A 22,023-nucleotide genomic window follows, 5' to 3' on the forward strand; every position below is an offset into this window, starting at 1 on the left:
TCACACAATGCAACAGAATTTACATTTTTCCGAGGCATGAAAAACTTATAAACTTTGGAACAACTTTGGAAAATGGGTGAAAATTCATTTAATGAATTTGGTAACATTTTTAGAAAACTGTAGAACATTACAAAGATTTGCAAATAAAAGGTCTTAATTCAATGATCATGTTTTCCAAAGCTCGCAAGTAGTTTTGACTTCTGAGGAAAAAGTTATGAAAGTTTTCTTATTGTTCTTTTTTTCCCAATTGTGAAAAATAAGGAACTTCGACGACAATTTTGATAAATTTTAACCCATATTAAATTTAAGATATTTCTTAAACCATAAATCCAACCATTTTGCAGTCTTCAAAAAGGTTGTTCAATGAATTGAAATCTTTAATGAAAAAATACTCATACCTACTTCATCAGTTTTCAATGATCGATTTTATGTCATTTTTGTCGTTTTTGTCATTTTTGTCACTTTTGTAAGTTTTGTAATTTTTGTAATTTTTGTAATTTTTGTCATTTTTGTCATTATTGTCATTTTTTGTAATTTTTGTCATTTTTGTAATTTTTGTCATTTTTGTAATTTTTGTCATTTTTGTCATTTTTGCCATTTTTGTTATTTTTGTCATTTTTGTCATTGTTGTTATTTTTGTCATTTTTGTCATTTTTGTCATTTTTGTCATTTTTGTCATTTTTGTCATTTTTGTCATTTTTGTCATTTTTGTCATTTTTGTCATTTTTGTCATTTTTGTCATTTTTGTCATTTTTGTCATTTTTGTCATTTTTGTCATTTTTGTCATTTTTGTGTCAATTTTGTTATTTTTGAAAAATTGCCAAACACAACAACATTAAATCATGTTTTCTTGAAATTAGCTTATATTCACTATTTCCCCCTTAGCTAGGGCCTCATACAGGAACACTTTCCCCTAGTCGACTTCAACCCACCGAATGCACTGACCCACCCACGCCCGTCCGAAGAAAAACATCGCAACCGCAAAGTGCATCAGCCGAAAAACATCGTGCGCTTCAATCACAGCAATCGTTGGCTTTTGAAACGCGATACGCCTCAGCTCGCGCGGCCACGTGGCTGCCATGGCAACTGCCATCATCGTCTAGGTTGTTTGCCTCGTGTCGTATGTCACACAAAAAGTTTTCTTCGGCCGGTGGAAACGCCAAGTCATTTCCAGCATACTTTCCAAAGTTTCCGTTCGTGTTTTCGCGTATGTTTGCGGGATTTTCCTCCGCAGTGATCCCTCAGGTTGTGGAAAATTTCAGTGATTAAAAGTGTTCCCTGCGTATAAAGAAAAAAGGCTGGCGTTTTTTTTCAAAAAGTGTTCAGAGTAGTAAATTCGAGAGGTTTTTTTTGCGCAGTATCGGCAAAAGTGAGCCTAACCCAAAATTAAGTGGCCTGCAGTGCAAGTGGCCCCTGGCATTATCAATTATCTTTTTCTAAGAGCCTTTTTCCCAATAAGTGCAATATCCGTGGTGTTGAACGTGACTTATTTGACACCGAAGAAAGTGACTCTTGTATAAAACATCCTAAATGGCATCCTCATCGAGTGCGGGCAATTTAAACCAGACGGCCAAAAGTGGTAATCAGCAAAATAGGCAGCGCAGCCCATTCACCAAGGTGAGTAAGGAGGAGTAAGGATGGTTCCCTCCTTTTTTATTTAGTCAGGAAAACAGATTTGGAATTTTGATAGCGGAAGCACCAAAAATAGAATGAAAACCTTTTTTATTTTTTCAAAATTCTTATCCCAGGAGTCCGAATGCTGAATTTAGAAACACGAAATTTTGAGTTTTTATTTCTGGATTGTGAATTCTATCGTCTGAATTCTCATTTCTGAATTTGGAAGTCTGTTAACTGATTTTTTTAAATTCAGGAATCAGAATTCTAAACTTAAATAATCTGAAATTTGTTTTCTGAGTTTTTGAAACCCGATATCAAATTCGGAATTTTCAAATTTTGGTTTGGTCTATTAAAATTTAACTTCTGTTATCAGCAATTTGAACTTTCAACATTAAATGCGTGAGTTTTTAAAAGGACGTATGTAACATCAGACAAAATCTGAGAGAAAGGAGGGACACAATTATGTTAATATAAATAAATGCTAATTAAAGCTGTTTGATCTAGAATCAAGTTTTATCATGGCAGCTGTAGGAAAAACTATAATGTTTTAATTATAGGTTTGAGCATACTGGATTTTTTGCTGTTTCCTAGTGAATTTGTTAAAAAAAATATTTTACACCGTATTGTTGAGTTTTTTTTTTCACATACGCCATAATGATTCGTCGTTGTGACAGTTTAATATTTACATACACCCTTTATGATTCGTCGCTTGGACAAATTGTTTTCATTATGCGTCAAATCAGATACGTCGGTTTTTTCACATCATTGACTGTGCACGTAGTTGTTGATAAGGCAGGAATTCATTCCGGTTTGTTTCGACTTCTTCAAAGCACCCTACGCTCGGAATCTGTGAAACAATTTCTGGAACATTTCCCGATACATTTTGCGAGAAAACTTGAAGCGGTGAGCCGTGCTGATTGGGAGCCGCGTCAAGAGCAGGGTCTGCATTCGTTTGCGTAACAATCGTTGGAATTTGCTGTGCCTCTTGTTGATGTGATAATTCAAGCTCTGTTGCTGCGTCTAGAAAAATCTCATAAGCTTTTTTTCGGTGGTATTATTACAAAAAACATACCGAGCAGCAGCTGGAATCCATCGAAATCCATTTTATCACGTTTTAGGTGTAATTAAACTATTTGTACGCGCAATATTCAATGTAAGTAAACACGACGTATCTGCCAGGCACTTTTTTACTATTATTTTCTTCCATACGACGGTTTGCTGCGATCCTATCTGCTGTGTGTGCGATATTATTTGTTTTGACAGATGCGTCGTCACTGAGAAAAGATGACATAGGTCGTTTGTATACTTTTTTAGCTAACGGCATATTATTTTTTTTGTACAAACAGTTAATTCATACAGAAGAAAATAAAATTTACTATACCGTGCAAACAGTAACTCAATTTGTTTACTTTTGCGACATACGTCCTTTTGAAAACTCACGCTTGATTTTTTTTTTGCTAATTTCGTTTTAAAATATTTTCTCTGATTTTTTATTTTTTAATTCTATGTAAATTGAATATTTGGCATTGTTGGCAATCAAAAAAATTGTGGCAAGGTTACAAACTTTGCAAAATTTTGTCAATTTTCACCAGTAATTACATCACTTGAATTTCAAATTTTTCGGTTGTTCAATAACCTTGACAGTTAAGAACAATTTTGTTAATATCAATAAGTTTTCCATAAAAAATTTTTTTTCAAATTTTAAAATTTGTTACCATTTGATAATTTTTCATATGTTGTTTGTTTATTTGTCTGGGATTTTAACAGTAGGATAATTATAAATTTTGACAATTGCGTTAATTTGCTCCATTCGAATCTGTAGCAATTTGAAAACTTTGCCCGTTTTGACAATTTGAACAATTCGGGAATTTCGACAAGTTTTGCCATTTTAATAATATTGACAACTACGAAGATTGCCAAATTTTGAGATTTTTGAATGTTTAGACAGTTTTGGCAAATTGAGCTATGTTGATCACCTGGACAGTTTTCTCAACAGTGACAACTCTGACGACTTTGCCAATTTGCTAAACATGTTTTTTCAATACTGATAATTTTGACCATCATGTCAGTTTACTCAATACATACTAACATATTCGATTTTTATTAAACATTTTTTATTAAACAATTTTTATTGTTATGACGATTTGACAAAATTTGATTATTTTAACCATTTCGACAATTCTGACAATCTCAAAAGTTTTGAAAAAAGTGTCAAAATTGTTACAGAGTTGTGTCAACGGTTTCTCAACATTGTGACAAAAGTATGTAAAAATTTGTCAAAAAGGTAATACAATTGTTCAATTGACAATTTCAACAAAAATTTTAATTTTGAAAAATTGATAATTTCAGCAATTTTAACCATTTTTGGTTTGACCATTTCGAATTTTTTTTATCAATTTTGACAATTTCGACAATTTTGGCAATTTTGAAAATTTTGACAATTTTGACACTTTTGACAATTTTGATAATTTTGACAATTTTTACAATTTTGACATTTTTGACAATTTTGACAATTTTGTCACTTTTGACACTTTTGACAATTTTGACAATTTTGACAATTTTGACAATTTTGACAATTTTGACAATTTTGACAATTTTGACAATTTTGACAATTTTGATAATTTTGACAATATTGACAATTTTTAGAATTTGAACCATTTGGACAAATTTGTCAATTTTTAGAATTTTTGCAATTTTGACCATTTTTACAATTTTGACAATTTTGACAATATTAACTATTTTGACAATTTTGACAATTTTGATGATTTTGACAATTTTGACAAATTTCCCAATTTTGACAATTTTGACAATTTTGACAATTTTGACAATTTTTACACTTTTTACAATTTTGACAATTTTGATAATTTTATCAAATTTTACATTTTTGACAATTTATAAAATTTTAACATTTTTGACAAATTCGACAATTTTTAGAATTTGAACCATTTGGACAAATTTGTCAATTTTGAAAATTTTAACAATTTTAACATTTTTGACAATTTTGACAATTTTGACAATTATGGCATTTTTGACAATTTTGGCAATTTTGACAATTTTGACTTTTTTGACTATTTTGACAATTTTGACAATTTTTACAATTTTGACAATTTTGACAATTTTGACAATATTGACAATTTTGACAATTTTGACAATTTTGACAATTTTGACAATTTTGACAATTTTGACAATTTTGACAATTTTGACAATTTTGACAAATTTTGGCAATTTTGTCAATTTTGACAATTTTGACAATTTTGACAATTTTGACAATTTTGACAATTTTGACAATTTGACAATTTTGACAATTTTGGCAAATTTGACAGTTTTTCCAATTTTGACAATTTTGATAATTATGACAATTTTGACAATTTGGTCAATTTTGACAATTTTGACAATTTTGACCATTTTGACCATTTTGACAATTTTGACAATTTTGACAATTTTGACAATTTTGACAATTTTGACAATTTTGACCATTTTGACCATTTTTCAATTTTGACAACTTTGACAATTTTGACTATTTTGACAATTTTGACATTTTGACAATAGTGACAATTTTGATAATTTTGACAATTTTGCCTATTTTGCCTATTTGGACAATTTTGACAATCTAGACAATTTAGACAATTTCGACAATCTTGACAATTTTGAACATTATGACAATTTTGACAAATTTGACAATATTGACAATTTTGACAATTTCGACTATTTTGACTATTTTGACAATTTTTACAATTTTGACAATTTTGACAATTTTGACAATCTTGATAATTTTGAACATTGAATTCTTAATTTTGTCAATTTTGACAATCTTAACAATTTTGACGATTTCGAAAATTTTTACAATTTTTATAATTTTTACCAATTCTGAAAATTTTGACAATTTTTCAAATTTTGACGTTGTTGTCAATTTAGACAATTTTGACGATATCGACAATTTTTTGTCAATTTTGACGGTATTGTCATGTTTTACAATTTTTCAATTTTGTCATTTTTTACAGTTTTGTTAATATTGACTATTTTGACAATTTTGACTATTTTGACTATTTTGACTATTTGAACCATTTGGACCATTTTGACCATTTTGACCATTTTGACCATTTTGACCATTTCGACCATTTTGACCATTCTGACAATTTGGACAATTTTGACAATTTTGACAATTTTTGTCAACTTTTACAATTTTAACAATTTTGACAACTTTGACAATTTAAACAATTTAGACAATTTTGACAATCTTGAGAATCTTGACATTCTTAACAGTTTTGGTATCTGAAGCGCTGATGTGGTCTAATGGAAAGGCTGGCGCGAGTCTGGTAACCCAGGCGTACTGGGTTCGATTCTCGGTATGGGCAAGAAAAACTTTTGGGTTCAAATCCCATAAGTTGCCGACAGGTAAGATGTGTTTCATTGTATAAATAATTATATATTTCAGAGGGAATGCATCTGGGGTTAATCTGAAGAGACTATTGCAAGCGGAGTGGATTGCCAACCATTGTAGGTCTCTGAAGGTTGGATGCCTTCCCTCGACGAACCATCGACCATTGAAGCCTGAGAAGCAATTCGAAGGCCAAGCCACACAGACATAGGCTGGACCTTGTTACCGATGTGGGAACCATACATACATACATACATACATGAGTAAGGAAAGAAAATTGTTTGTGTGAGAAATTACAAGAGAAAAGAGAAATAAAGTAAAGAATGAGGAATGAAATGAGAAATAAAGAATAAAAGTGAAAATGGGAAATGGAGGAAGTGAGAAATGAAAAATATGAAATGAGAAATGTGAAATTAAAACTTACCAATGAAAAATTAGAAATGAGAAATGAGAAATGAGAAATGAGAAATGAGAAATGAGAAATGAGAAATGAGAAATGAGAAATGAGAAATCAGAAATGAGAAATGAGAAATGAGAAATCAGAAATGAGAAATGAGAAACGAGAAATGAGAAATGAGAAATGAGAAATGAGAAATGAGAAATAAGAAATAAGAAATGAAAAATCAGAAATAAGCAATGAGATACGAGAAATGAGAAATGAGAATTGAATAATGGAAAATGAGAATTGAATAATGAAAAATGAAAAGTGAGGAATGAAAAATGTGAAATTTAATATTAAAGACGAGATATGAGAAACCCGAAATGAGAAATGAGAAGTGAAAAGTAAAGAATAAGGAGTGAGAAAAGAAATATGGGGCCGTTCAGATACCACGTGGACAGAAAAATGAGATTTTTGACACCCCCCTCCCCCTCCGTGGACAAGCGTGGACATTTGGCAAACCCCTACCCCCCTCCCCGGATGTCCACGTGGACAGAAATAGTTTTTTTTTTCAAAAACTCATTTGACAGTTAGAAAACACCACTTTATGCATATTTGTTATTGAAATGGCTGATAAAAAAAAAAGAAAAAGCGTTCCATGATATAAAATAATTAAAAAAAAAAAAAAAATCTTAATTTTCATATTTATTACTTGCTTTCAAGTGGTTTTTAATTGCTTAAATTTAAACTAGAAAGCTTTGTAATTTTAAGATTCAAACAGTAAGAATGTCCACGTGGACATGACCCAAACCCCTACCCCCCTATCCGTGGACAAGCGTGGACATTTCCATACACCCCCCCCCTCCCCCTAAGTTGTCCACGTGGTATGTGAACGGCCCCTATGAGTAATGAATAGATTGTAATGAGAAGGGAGAACAAAGAAGTGAGAGGAAGTGTTGATAGATGAGAGATTTGATATGAGATATGATAGAAATGAGAAATGAAGTATGGTGAATGAGAAATGAGATAAATAGAAGTTTTAAATGAGAACTGATAATTGGTCGGGAACCGACCAAACCGAACTGAAAGCCTAAAAAAGAGTTATCTATCACTGCGAATGGGAAACATAGTAAACTACTTTTCCTATAAAATAAACTGCAAAATTATAATTTTTATTGACCAAGGTGAACTGGTAGCCACCTAGGAAAAGATAAAAGGCACGTTTTTTTTTTTTAAATAATTGTTATTTTACGAAATAATCTTCAGTTTGTTCAGTTTTCCGATTTGAAACTGTCCTTCGACTCGTCAAGAACTGAAATCTGATTATTTTCATGACGAATAACGCTTTCGTGGCAAAAAAAAACTTAATATTACGTATCGTCAGCATTTGTATAAAGTTTTGTTCAGCTAGACGAACTGATTCCCTTTGAATTTTATTTTCAACTTTTTTTCTAATAGAATGGTAGAATGATATTGCCTGGCAGTTTTTTAAACAATTTGGTGGTTTAAGCTTTTGCACTTGCGGGAAAGGAAGAAAATAGGAGATTGAAATAACTAATCAATGACCATTTCGACAGTTTAAAAGTTTCAACGTTTTTTTTTTTCATCTGTTAAATATTCACAGGTAAAAACCGAATCAAAACTGAACGTGTCCGCTCCTCCGTTCGTGCTCCCGGCTCGCATGTCTTGCTCGGCCAAGGTGCTTCGCAGTGGCGAAAGCATGCCCGAAATCGGATATATCGGTCCAACGCATCTGCCCGTCAACAGTCGCATCTGGAGCAGCATTTCAAACTATCCATTGGAACAGGCTGTTAGCTATCGAAGTGTAGATACTTTTGAAAAGGGAATCTGTTGAACCGAAACTATTGACCCTAATTTCTTTTGCAGACGACACCCAATCAACTTTTCCAGTACTATCAAAGTCAGAAGCAACTGCAACAACAGCAGCAGCCGCATCAGCAAGTGGTCCATCGCATTCCTTCGGCGCCCCGTTTGACCTCCTATGACAATCCATCGATTCGCCAGTTCGGACCAACGGTTCTCTCAAACTCGGTCATTCAATTACGCCTCAGGGATGCCGTGGTCATTGAGATGACCATCGATAAATCTATCAAGGTGATTAACCACCAGGAGCGGGTCACGATGGCTCTTTCCAGTGCCGGGACATCGTCGACGCTAAATCATCCCAACGGAATTGTGTTCCAGAATGGCTCCCGAGTCGATATTGTGGCCTATGATGGGCGCGGAAAGAATGATTACATGTAAGTATGCGCTTTTCTAAAGGGAATTGTGTGCAATTTTCATTCAAAAATTCCGCCGTTCTCCAGTCGTTATGCAAAAATGTGGCAGAAAGGAATAAGCCTGACGAGCGATGGTTGCGCCCTCATCTATCTGGTGGATGCCGCCGGGACTCGCACGACATCCGATATGATCAACATGGACATAAAAGCGGATTACATTTCTCCGATTTTCTACAAGTAAGAAAAGATGCGCCCGGCAGCCCACAACTAGGCTGACTTATGATCAAACTAATCTAATTGCATTTTCCCTTCCAGCGGAACTCGCATCGGCAATCAGTACTATCAGGAAGCAAATCAGATTGCCCAGGCTGCCAACTTTTGGTTGAATGATGACGGAACGGAAATCTTTCACCTGAACGGTTTTCGCATCCAGCAGACGGTAGACGGTTTGGTGAAGGTGGCTCGGATGAACAACCGGTGCAACATCAGGACGAGTCCCACCAATGGCTCTGCCACGATTACGACGCCCTACATTCACTGTACTGCCTCGATGGGCCAGACGTCGCATCTTTTTGTACGGTAAGAAAACCCTGGAAACATGACAGCTAACCTGACAGGGAGCCGCCTCAGTGTGTCTGCTCCAGTGAGTTTTTCGTCCTATTTTCGCCTTCATGTTTAATCTTTCCATTTGCCTCGATTACGAACCTTGCGGAGTTCCTTTGCGATAACCAAGTTTGGAGTATCTCTAGGGTGACTAGAATTTGCTAGCAACCGTTTGCTGATAACCCTTTCTCTCAAATTTTAACTTTGAACATCGACTTACCGATGGTTAACCATACCGAGAAAATGAGGAAAAATTAAATTTGCCTCTAGACTTTCGGAACGGAACAGCCAACAAAGGCGGTAATGGCCCTGTTCTCAGAATATTGATGATTGGAAGCAATCAAGCGGCCAGTTTTCTAAGAAGCTAAGAAAAGTTAGACTGATTCCTCGAAAATTTTTCATTAACCTTCTTAATTAACAACGGGGGAAAATTTTGAAAATTTTCAAAGTAATCTTGAACAAAAAAATAAAAAATCTAAATTACCGTGAACAGCCCTGATTCTGCTGCGCAGTATAGGATTTTTCAAATGTTTCAAGTTATAAAAAAATCGTCTTACAATGAATTTACACAAAATTTTGTTTACACTTGGGCCAGCTACCAAACTTAACGGCAAAAATTATGAGGGCTGAATTTCGGAGCCAAAGTGTGAGAAAATGGCATTATTTGTAAAAAATTCATGTGACCAAAATTTTCCGCACTATTTTCTATTTGTTTCTAATTCTGTGTACCTAACATTGAATTTAATTTAAAGATGTTAAAAATCATGTTTCACATCCAACAGACTATTGCAAACCGTGTAAAGGGACATATTCAAGCCATGAATCTCAATTTTTTTGTGACACATTTTATCACTTGTTCATACACTTGCTACATGTTGCTTAGTCAGTAGCCCTCCCCCCTTTAGCAGGAAAAATCGTTAAAATATAAATGAAAATGCTCAAGCTTCTATAAAAATTTAAAACTTTTCCTACTAAGTATACCCTTGAATTTTCAAATGTTTCAAATGTTCGAGTGTTTATCAAATAAAAGAAGTTTTTAAATTGCCGTTATGGTAAATTTCAGTAAAATTTACCATTGGAAAGAATAAATTCCCAATAATCGCTCCAGAAGCTTAGGCTTTCTACTAGAAGTCTAACCACGCCTGACTTTCATATCCTTCGTTTTAGATTGTAACAGTTATTTAATGTTAACCCACTGAAACCCATTTTTCGCACTGAAAAAATCACATTTTATGATTACATAAAACTGTTGTACTACAAAAAACTTCATCGTTTAAAAAAAAATTGAATTTTTTTCAAAAGCTGCATAACCACATGTGCTAAAGAGCTTAATTTCAGTACTTTTTCGGTTGCAAATATTGAACATATGTATTTGTCAAATTGTGCCTAACCGTCTAGCTAGACTAAACATTTCAGAATTTTTGCAGCGCGTTTCCGGGCCGGGCAATTCTCAATTTATCTGTTAATTAAACAAAGATAAGAGAAAAATAGAATAAAATCACTTAAAACATTCATTGTTCTTCGAAGTACATCGAATTTTGATCGATGCTTCCAAAAACGATTCCTAATTAATTTTGCTGATATTCTGAAAAATTCATTTTCGGACACGATAACCGAAGCTTATCATTGCTCAGTTTGAATAGTAAATTTTGCAAATAAAGAGAATAAATCCGGGCAAAAACCTTTTACTTTTTCATAAAATCCGGGTTTCTGGGTCGGATCGGACTCACCTTGAATTTTTTCTTGAATATCCGGACAAGCCCCGATAAAACCGGGCAATCTGGAATGCTTACTTTAGATGGGGTTTACATTTTTTTCTTTTCTGGCTAATATAAGTAATATAAATTGAAATATCTAGAATGCTGGAACATTTTAGACCTTTAGATTATATATATTTAAGATAAAAAACACATGGACTAGAGATTTCTGTCACTTACAAAATGATATTTTTTTTTCGAAAAATAGGTAGGTACGTTTCCAGTTTTCTCATGTTTTAAAGCTCTTAGCTGTAATATTGCCAGTTGCTTGTCAAACAGTTGCCATTAGTATAAATTGTTAGATTAACATAGTTTGAAATATTCTGCCGAAAAAGAAAATTAAAATAATGGTTCCAATGAAATTATGAAAAAAATTATCCCAGAAATATGTCCTGATAGAAACAGAATAAGAAAATTGATTCTTAACATGAATTTCTGATTTCTGATTTCCAATTTCCGATTTCTGATTTCTGATTAATTTATGATATCTGATTTCTAATTTCTGATTTCTAATTTTTAATTTTTAATGTTCCATTTCTTATGAATTTTAGACTATGGTTTTTTGGTCCTCGTTTGCTTTTTATTTAAATAGAAAACCTATGGAATAGAGAACGAAAGCTATGTTACATAAGAATTATTTACGGGGAACTTTGGAACGAGCTTTTCAAAACTTTAAAACTTTTCTTAATCGAATTTAATTTAATTTATTTGCAACATCTTAGAACTTGTAAGTTGAAATTAGAAATATGGGTTTGTAGTTGTAAATAACTACTTTCGATTTCGACTTTCGATGGGCGATGGAATCGAAAAGTTATTCTTTCTCTTTTTAAGAAAAACCAGTAAGATCTGTCAAAAGTTGGATGAAATTCTAGCTGCATCCCTCTTACACTAATGCAAAACCATCACCCAAATTCGGAAGCGCTTCCATCGTTCATTGTTGACTTTCGACCTCCGAGTTTCAACTTTAGAAATTCAACTGGAAAGTTTTGATATTCAACTTTTCCCTTTGGACCTCGACTTTGATTTGACTTCTGCGTTCGATTTTCTATTTTTGAGATTTTTGATTTTCAATGTTTAATTACTTCCAGCAATTCTTTTTTGATTTTTAATTTCCGACTATACATTTTTCAATTAAGATTTGTTGCTTGAAGTTATCGATTTTCGGTTTTGGATTTAAATGTCCAGTAACGATTTTATGCACTGGACTTAAGATTCTAAACTTTCGTTATTCCAACTTTTGACTGTCAATTTTTATCATCGATTTTCGATTTATGACTTTTGACTTTACACTTTTAATTTTAGACTATCAAGCAATTCAAATTTTTTACAATCAATTTTTTAAAGTTCAACTTTCAATTTTCGATTTCGACTGTCTAAATTTATCTTCTATTTTCTTTTTTCAACCTTTGACTCTCGTCGGATTTCACTCAAACATTTCTAATTTCAACTTTTGATTTGACCTTCCAATTTTCATCTTCCAACCCATGACTTCGAGTTCCGGATTTCGGCGCTCGATTATGATCATCGCAATTCAGATTTTGGAATTGGAATTGGGAATTGGAATTTAGAATTGAAATTTGGAATTGGAATTTGGAATTGGAATTTGGAATTGGAATTTGGAATTGGAATTTGGAATTGGAATTTGGAATTGGAATTGGAATTTGGAATTGGAATTTGGAATTGGAATTTGGAATTGGAATTTGGAATTGGAATTTGAAATTGGAATTTGGAATTGGAATTTGGAATTGGAATTTGGAATTGGAATTGGAATTTGGAATTGGAATTGGAATTGGAATTTGGAATTGGAATTGGAATTTGCAATTGGAACTTGGAATTGCAATTTGGAATTGGAATTTGGAATTTGGAATTTGGAATTTGGAATTTGGAATTTGGAGTTTGGAATTTGGAATTTGGAATTTGGAATTTGGAATTTGGAATTTGGAATTTGGAATATGAAATATGAAATTTGGAATTTATAATTTGGTATTTGAAATTTGGAATTTTGAATTTGGAATTTGGAATTTGAAATTTGGAATTTGGAATTTGGAATTTGGAATTTGGAATTTGGAATTTGGAATTTGGAATTTGGAATTGGAATTTGGAATTTGGAATTGGAATTGGAATTGGAATTTGGAATTGGAATTTGGAATTGGAATTGGAATTTGGATTTCGAAGTTCAGAATTGGAATTTTAAATTTGGAATTGGAATTGGAATTGGAATTTGGTTTTCGAAGTTCGGAATTGGAATTTGAAATTATGAATTTATAATTTGCAATTTGGTGAAATCTTGAATCTCGAATCTTGAATATTGAATCTTGAATCTTGAATCTTGAATCGTGAATCTTGAATCTTGAATCTTGAATCTTGAATCTTGAATCTTGAATCTTGAATCTTGAATCTTGAATCTTGAATCATGAATCATGAATCTTGAATCTTGAATCTAGAATTTAGAATCTTGAATCTTGAATCTTGAATCTTGAATCTTGAATCTTGAATCTTGAATCTTGAATCTTGAATCTTGAATCTTGAATCTTGAATATCTTGAATCTTGAATCTTGAATCTTGAATCTTGAATCTTGAATCTTGAATCTTGAATCTTGAATCTTGAATCTTGAATCTTGAATCTTGAATCTTGAATCTTGAATCTTGAATCTTGAATCTTGAATCTTGAATCTTGAATCTTGAATCTTGAATCTTGAATCTTGAATCTTGAATCTTGAATCTTGAATCTTGAATCTTGAATCTTGAATCTTGAATCTTGAATCTTGAATCTTGAATCTTGAATCTTGAATCTTGAATCTTGAATCTTGAATCTTGAATCTTGAATCTTGAATCTTGAATCTTGAATCTTGAATCTTGAATCTTGAATCTTGAATCTTGAATCTTGAATCTTGAATCTTGAATCTTGAATCTTGAATCTTGAATCTTGAATCTTGAATCTTGAATCTTGAATCTTGAATCTTGAATCTTGAATCTTGAATCTTGAATCTTGAATCTTGAATCTTGAATCTTGAATCTTGAATCTTGAATCTTGAATCTTGAATCTTGAATCTTGAATCTTGAATCTTGAATCTTGAATCTTGAATCTTGAATCTTGAATCTTGAATCTTGAATCTTGAATCTTGAATCTTGAATCTTGAATCTTGAATCTTGAATCTTGAATCTTGAATCTTGAATCTTGAATCTTGAATCTTGAATCTTGAATCTTGAATCTTGAATCTTGAATCTTGAATCTTGAATCTTGAATCTTGAATCTTGAATCTTGAATCTTGAATCTTGAATCTTGAATCTTGAATCTTGAATCTTGAATCTTGAATCTTGAATCTTGAATCTTGAATCTTGAATCTTGGATCTTGAATCTTGGATCTTGAATCTTGGATCTTGAATCTTGAATCTTGAGTCTTGAATCTTGAATCTTGAATCTTGAATTTTCGAGATTTGTGAATTTTTGTGTCTTTCGGTTCTTTTGAGTTTACTGAATGTTTTGAGTCCGTAGGGGTTTTCTAAATGTTCTGCATCTTGAGACTTTTTGGGTCTTAGTTCCTTGTCATATTGGATAATTTTGAAAATATCTAAGTGTTTGGAATGTTTTAATCCTTTGAGCCATTTCAGGTAAATTGAGTGCTTTGAGTAATTTTAGTAGTATATTGATTCTATTCAGTCTTTTTGAGCTTTTGGGGCCCTTAATCCGAGCTGCCCGTGAAGCAGCTCAAGTAGAAAGAAGAAGAAGAAGAAGAGCTTTTGGGTCTTTAGGACCTTTTAAGTCTTTTAATTTTCATTTATTTTGAGGCTTATAAGTTCTTTGAGCTATTTTGTAAGTCTGTTGAGTCTTTCGTGCCTTTTTTGAGTTTTTTATATCTTTGATATCATTTGACATTTTTGAGTTTTTTTTTAGTTTTTTTAATCTAGACTCAAAATGACTTATTGAGTCTTTTAATTCTCTTTTAATTTTTAGTATTTCGAGTGGTTTTATTCAGTCCTCTGAGTCATTCGCTTCCTTTAAGTTTTTTCAAGTCGAAATTTCTCTTAGTGTTTCTTAGTATTTTGAGTTATTAATTTTTTATGGTCTTTTGAGTCTTCTCAAGTATTCTTGCTTGTTTTTTCGTCTTTATGAGTGTTTTTGTGTTTTTTTGTTGTTCCGAGTCTTGGTGAGCCTTTTTTAAGTCTTCTCAGGTCTTTTCATTCTGTTTAGTATTTTGACCTTTAAGATTTGAGTCTAGAGCTATAAAACCTAATCTTGGATCATAAATCTTGAGTAAATTTCTTTTAAAGAAAAAATTTATGCTCTTAAACTACCAAAACAAATTAGATCTTGAATGTGTGAGATGCATAAACACTTAATTCATATCACTGTTCAGAGAAATCCCGGTCACGTAAAACGATCTGTTAATTTCAAATCCATTTTACAATCTTTATTTAGCCAACATAAAGCTAAGTCTGCATTTAAGTTTTTATCTAACTTTTGGTATTTCGAGTGGGGCTCTTTGTGCGAAATCCAATTTAACACATCGTTTCAATTTGTAAATATAAGAGAGAAACCTGAGTTCACGTTTCACATCCATTCTTATGCTTTTCTCCATTCACAGCCGCGAAGAGCGCCGGATGCATTTCGATGGAACTTCGTTCGTCGTTCGCAATGCTGGACATTCCGCTGGATTCGACGATCGGAACCGACTCCGGGTGTACTAAGGTGGCGCAATCCAACTTGAATACGATGCATGAAGTGGTCCTGCGACCGATTCTGCTGAATGATTAATTGTATATTAATGAAGAGAGAGAGACAGAGAAGAGAAAGCGTAGCACGCAGTTTTCCTTCCAGGGAAGGGAAGAGGCGAGCCGCATGTGCATTTGGGGGAGGAAATCTAGTAGTTGTAGCGTGCTCACAAGTTTTATCTATTTATTTTATTTTGCTTCGTAGATTTTACCCAGATTGTGAACACTTTATCCTAGGATTTCTCTATCCGAGTCTTGTTTCCGCTTTAGCTTGAGATAGAAGGTAGTTGGGTAGGTAATCAATCACCTGCCCCAGAAGAGTGCTAACCAGTTTTCCCGGAAGTGAACGAAACACGATGCTGCAAGTGCACTTCCTGCATGTGCGCCAGAGGTTTGCCAGAGATTGTTTCCAGCTGGGCGGAGCGGAAGAGATGCAAATTGTATTGAATTAAACCTAAATTTACCTACGTCGTGTCGTGAACAGATAAAATAATAATAAGATACTTGCTGATGTGTAACGAACGGGAAAGTGTTTCCTTTTAATGCGAGCATGTCCTTTCATGGATCGGGGATTCCATTTTCTTCTCGAGGTTTCGTGTTGGTGCTCCACTTTCCTTATAGGACACGTAGATGAACACACCCACCACTAATGGCTCTCCGGTAGCGAATGGGGTTTTAAGGCGACCCACTAAGAGCGCATCCTTATCTGAATCAGCAAAGCTCTAGATGTACATATGATACATGTATAGCTTATGGATGCCATGCATTTTGCTTCAACTGTTTGTTGTGATTCTCTCCACAGGACGATGTCATTCTGAGTAAAATTAATGATGGATGAAAGGAAGCTTTCCCATCAGACGTGGGAGCTTTAAAATCGTTTAACAATAGTGTCAAAACAATTTTCCTTGAGTTAGTAAGCGCTTTATGCCTACTTAACAGATCGGTACAAAATAAACCGATAACAGGTGAAAATATAAAAAAATATTGGTCATTGATAGTGCCATTTTTTACGAGAAAAGAGTAAGTTTTTTTCATACACTTTACGAAAATATGAAACGAAAGTTTTGGCAAAAATAGCAAATGACATCGAAAATAACAAGGAGAGTTAAACTGACAAAAATGACCTACAAATATTACAAAAACAAAAAAAAAATTATATCAAAAATTACAAAAACAAAATTAAAAAGTCATTACTCAAATTACTCAAATAACAAAAATTATAGAAATGACAAAAGTTATAAAAAATAAAACACAAAAAATAAAACGATTACAGAAATGACAAAATCGACAAAACTTTCTTTAAACACACTTGTGAAATAGCCAATTGCGAATTATCATAGGATGAAATTAAGTTTATGATACTCTATAAATATTCGAATCTTTTACAAAGAAAAAAATAGAAACGTAATGCAGATTTCTCCTGCATTTGCTGAGAAAAACAGGGTAAACTTTTTTCCAAGACCTGGAATCTGGTAATTTAAATTCGAATTTTTCAACACAAAATTCGGACGAGTCTAAGCAGAATCCAGTGATTAATGGATCGATGGAAAAAGCTAATTTTCCGAGTGGAGTCGCTACTAGTGCTCAGATCTGTCAAACCTCATGATCTAAGTAGCATAGAAAACACAGAAATATCTAGTGAACCTACATATAAGAGAAGCGACGTCTGAAACACAAAATTCCAATCGATACAAAAGAACTGTCAAAATCGATTCCAATCGATCCGAGCATTTGTCGCAGATCTTTTACCTTTCTTATTGAAAACTCAACCAAGGAAGGTATTGTGATTGTTGTCATTATTGTGGTCATATGAATTTATGATTAGGTGCATTTTTTTTTCAATGCCTTGGTGAATCGTGTTCCTAGTTAGAAAACTATCTGATTGTTAACAAAATTCAAGTCATTCATACCGTTTAATGCAATCCTTTGGGCATCGAGTTCAATGTTGTTTTGTATGATTGAAGGAGCGTTCACTTTAGAGCTTGAACATTGAGCCAGAAAACAGTGCTGAGTATTTTTTTGTTCAAGATTTTTGCGATGTTGCCACATACTTTATTTTAAAAGGGATCAGATGTCGCTTCTCTTATATGAAGGTTCACTAGAAATATCAACAAAACATGACACTGTGTTGCACTTTGAGAGATCACGTGGACAAAAATCGAAAAAAAATCATCTTAATATTTCATAAAAGTAGATAGGTACTTTGTTAAGGAAGAGCTCAAATTTCGGAACTCTCCCATTCTTAAGATATTGAAAAATGAAGAAAAACTTCACTATATTAAAAAAAGAACTAAAAAGCAAATTTTGATCACCGATAACAAAGATCTTCTGTTGTGAGGACCATCTTGTCGCCAGAACGAATTTAAAAGACTCCCTTCAGGCCCGAGGAAAACCACCCAACACCCCAGTGAGAGATGTAGGGGGAAGTGTTCCTAAATGCGCATGTTGGGTAATATGCGCATACAGCCGATTGACGATATGGCTAGAGATTCATCATATCTAATCAGTGCAGTTTGAGGGTAATACGCTTTTAACACATGGCATGAAAAAATTTCATTGTTATATAAAGTCGAAAAAATTTAAAAATTCAAACAAGATTTTTGACAGTTTTGATATAATATATTTAATTTTAATTATCGTGCGTACAGATTCTGTGAACAAAAATTTTAATGGTTTTTCTTTCTTATTCATCTGGAAATCGGAAATTCAACAAATTGAAGCTTTTCGCAAAGTTGTAGATGATAAGATATTGGAATACGAGACAGGTTCTGAATGCCCATATCAAGGCAGGTTAAATGCCTATATCAAGAAAAATAGATTATTCTTATAAATTTTCTACTTCCTATCATTTAAACATTAAATCTACGCTCAAATCACGATCTTACAGCGAAAAAAGAAGAACTTCATACTGATCCGATAAAAATACAATATGAACAAAATATTACCATGAAATATGGCCATATGGCATACTTAACTATGTTTCATGCAAAAAAACTAGTGATGTAAAAAATTTCACCAAAATTTCAGCCTTGACGTATGCCTAACATCCGTTTCTACCATTTTCAATTAAATAATTTCAAAATATTGCGAGTGTAAATGAAATATAGCTCAAAACATAAATATGCGCATTTAGCCCGCCGGTTTCGGAAATCGGCTATTTTGACTTCTTTAATTATAAAATTATTTTCACAAAAACTGTAACAGATTTTAACAGAAAAATTGCTCTTACGTATAGAAAACAGATGTCCGCTCATGTGCATATAGTTTTCAGGCTCCTATCTATCGGAATATGGGAGAAAATGAGTGTTTTCCTTAATATGCGCATATTACCCGCCTCTCCCCTATTAGCTGCGATAAACATTGATTACATGCTCGAAATCTATCTCTTTCTCAAAGCTATTGATCTCCGTTTATAACTACTACTTTCTTCTTCACTGTATCTATATCTATCAAAAAACTATGAAATGTAATTACACAAATCAGACATTGGCTCTTTAAATCCTACGGTACGAGCCGTTTCAAATAAACGAATTGTAAAAAAAAAGATCTTCTGCGAATAATATTGTAATATTGTAAATATGTAATATGTAATGTAATGTAATATGTAATAATATTGTAAACGTTAATCTCTATAAAGTAGCTTCAGAGTCACTAATAAGAAAGTAAAGCGTGAGAAAATGATGAAATCAGAAAGTTTTCAGACGAGATCATTCAAGTCCGGCTGATTTTTTTCAAGTTTTGCGTGGATATTCTAACAAGTTCTAAATAGTTCAGTTACGATCTGAAGATTTGGAACTTTTTGAGAATTTCACCGTTGTCAGTTTTTGGACCTAGACTCTATAAAACATAATTATAAAACGAGCTGATCAGTTTTTCAGGTCACCCGTCTTTGACTTCTAAAACTTGGCAACTTAATGGGTTACCTATATTGTCCTAACTATTCAAACATGTTTTTTTTTTTCACAAATCAGATCTGGCTAGGAGTGTTTAAGAAATACCAACCGAAAGGTTAGGGGCCTGAGTTCTGCACAAAAACATGCCAGATTGTTACCCTTTTTAATAAACATATAAGACTCATTCAAATTGATATTTTGAAATGTTAACTTATAACCAAACAAAAACGACAGTCAAATTGTTGAAAACCTTTTGAATATATTTTTGTCCGCTTGCTTGTATGACAATCTCTCATAGTGCGTTACCACAGTTACCAAAGTTACCGCAAGATTTGTTTTATTTTCATAATAAACAAGAATGAACGTAAAGGATAAGCATGAAGTAAACATGAAAAGATAGGCTGGCAGATTTTATGAGGTTTTAATTTATGTTGAAGTTCATTTTTTTCTCAACAAATTAAAATAACTATACGATCGAGCGTCTGAGTGGATTGGGTGTAAGCAGAGCAAAAAACGATGGAATTCTATACTTTGCATTCCTGCAATTTTCTAGCACGTTTTCGGCCCTAGTCATTTTTTTAAACCGGGGAAAACCGTGCATTCAATCTCAAAAACCGACCCATATCCGGACAAATCTGAGCAAAGTAATCCAATATTTAAACAAGATAATAAAAATAGGAAAAATTCTCGTGAACCTTTATTTTATCGTCGAAGCACATCAAATTGTGTTTAATAATTCTAAAATTTTTATTATTAATTTTGATGAAAATAATCATAAAAAATCGTTTTTGGATCCAAATTCAAAACTTATCTTTACTCAATTTGATTTTCTTTGGTAAATTTAGCAAATTTTGTGAATACATCCGTACTTTTTTAAAATGAACCCGGCATCCGGGCGGATTCGGACTCGCCTCGATTTTTTCCTTGAATATCTGGATACGCCCGGATAAAACCGGGAAATCTGGAATGCTTGTTCTACAAGAACTTTAAGAACTTTTGACGCTATTGAAAAAAAAAATAAACTAATCTCATTCATCCCATTGAAGTAATTAAAACGTTCTTTTTATTCAACAGTTGTGGAATAAAATTTGTTGATTATACTAGCATTTAATTAACAGTTGAATTTATCAAAAATCTAAATGATTTCATGTCACCCTAACCTGATTTTGCTTTAGCACCGCCATCTGTTAAATATAAAAAGGTTTTATATTAAAATGATAGATGGCAGATTTTATCTCTCTAGCGGAAAACTACGCAGAAGGCGCTTAAATCGATCCATACAAAAAACGAAATCAAGGAGTAACTGTTTAAATCGTTTTTCTAACTCCCAACAAAAAGCAGTTAAGTTATAGCTACCTCACAATATGACTCGCAATTTTAGTAATCTTTCCCTTGAATAATGTTAAAAAAATCTAGCGAAATATTGAATTGTTCTACAATATTCTTGCAACCGAGCCAGACCGTAGTTCGCTTTACTTGTCCCCTTTATTTAAAAAACGAGTTTTTTTATGTATCAGAAAAATATACTTACTCAACAATAAATAATATATCATTTACTCTTAATGACACTAATTAACTGCATTTTTTTAACTAAGTAAACTGAATATCAATGTGAAATCGGGCGCTGAATTCGAAAATGAAATTCAAAAAATCTCAGTTGCACAGTTTTTGAGTTAAGCTTTGATTATGAAATTTTTTAAAACAAAAAGTCGCTTTTTATTGGATTCTAATATCTCAGATTGCATAACAATTAATTAAAATCTTTATTTTGCATATTGAAGGTGAATAAACTTGCTATCGATCATCTCAACTTATCTTTTGCGTACGGCCAACACTATTTTTAATATAAGCTAAATTATGATTGATAAAAAGATTAAAAAAATGCATTTTTAGGAGAAATTTTTTTTTTAATCAACATTTTTATACACGATGGTGATATTTATTGATGACGATGATTATGGACTTCAAATGTCAATTTAAAATAAACACGCTCTTTTTTTTTAACTCAAAATTAAGTATGACCGTGGTTCAAAACATAGTTCGATTCTATGAAATTAAAGTTAAGTACTATTTTTCCTCCTTGCGATGGATCAAAACGGAGTTCGAACTGCGAACTCAAAATTGATCCCTTTTTTTCCTTCGGCAAGGGATCAAAGCTGAGTTCGACCTTATGAACTAAAAATTGAACTCTCTTTGTTGGACTGAAAACACTTAGCGAGTTCAGTTCGAACCGGAACAGCAACCAACGAACACGTCGCAAAATTTGGTCGTTCCGGAACAATTACCGGAAGACTATGAAGAAACTTCAAAATGAAATGCATGTTCACCGTGTCAGCGTAAAATTGTCATCATATGGTGAGCGGCTTGGAATGTCCGGAAACTTCCGGATGTTGTTTACTTCCCGTGGGAAGTAACATCCGGAAGTTTTCTTTGACCGGGAATG

At 32.8% G+C, this 22,023-nt stretch overlaps 2 protein-coding genes across 7 annotated transcripts in view; one reads left to right on the forward strand and one right to left on the reverse strand.

The window, feature by feature from the left end:
• Positions 1-22,023, reverse strand: part of LOC129750541 (uncharacterized) — a 380,798-nt gene that overhangs the window by 294,483 nt on the left and 64,292 nt on the right. The window lies entirely within an intron of this gene.
• Positions 1,112-16,209, forward strand: LOC129750549 (uncharacterized). Its single transcript, XM_055745516.1, has 6 exons — positions 1,112-1,617; positions 7,999-8,199; positions 8,262-8,635; positions 8,702-8,851; positions 8,930-9,193; positions 15,561-16,209. Exons 1-6 carry the CDS (start codon positions 1,531-1,533, stop codon positions 15,661-15,663), a joined length of 1,179 nt encoding a protein of 392 aa, XP_055601491.1. The 5' UTR covers positions 1,112-1,530; the 3' UTR covers positions 15,664-16,209.

Source organism: Uranotaenia lowii, chromosome 3, assembly GCF_029784155.1.
Source record: "Uranotaenia lowii strain MFRU-FL chromosome 3, ASM2978415v1, whole genome shotgun sequence".
Taxonomy (NCBI): Eukaryota; Metazoa; Arthropoda; class Insecta; order Diptera; family Culicidae; genus Uranotaenia; species Uranotaenia lowii.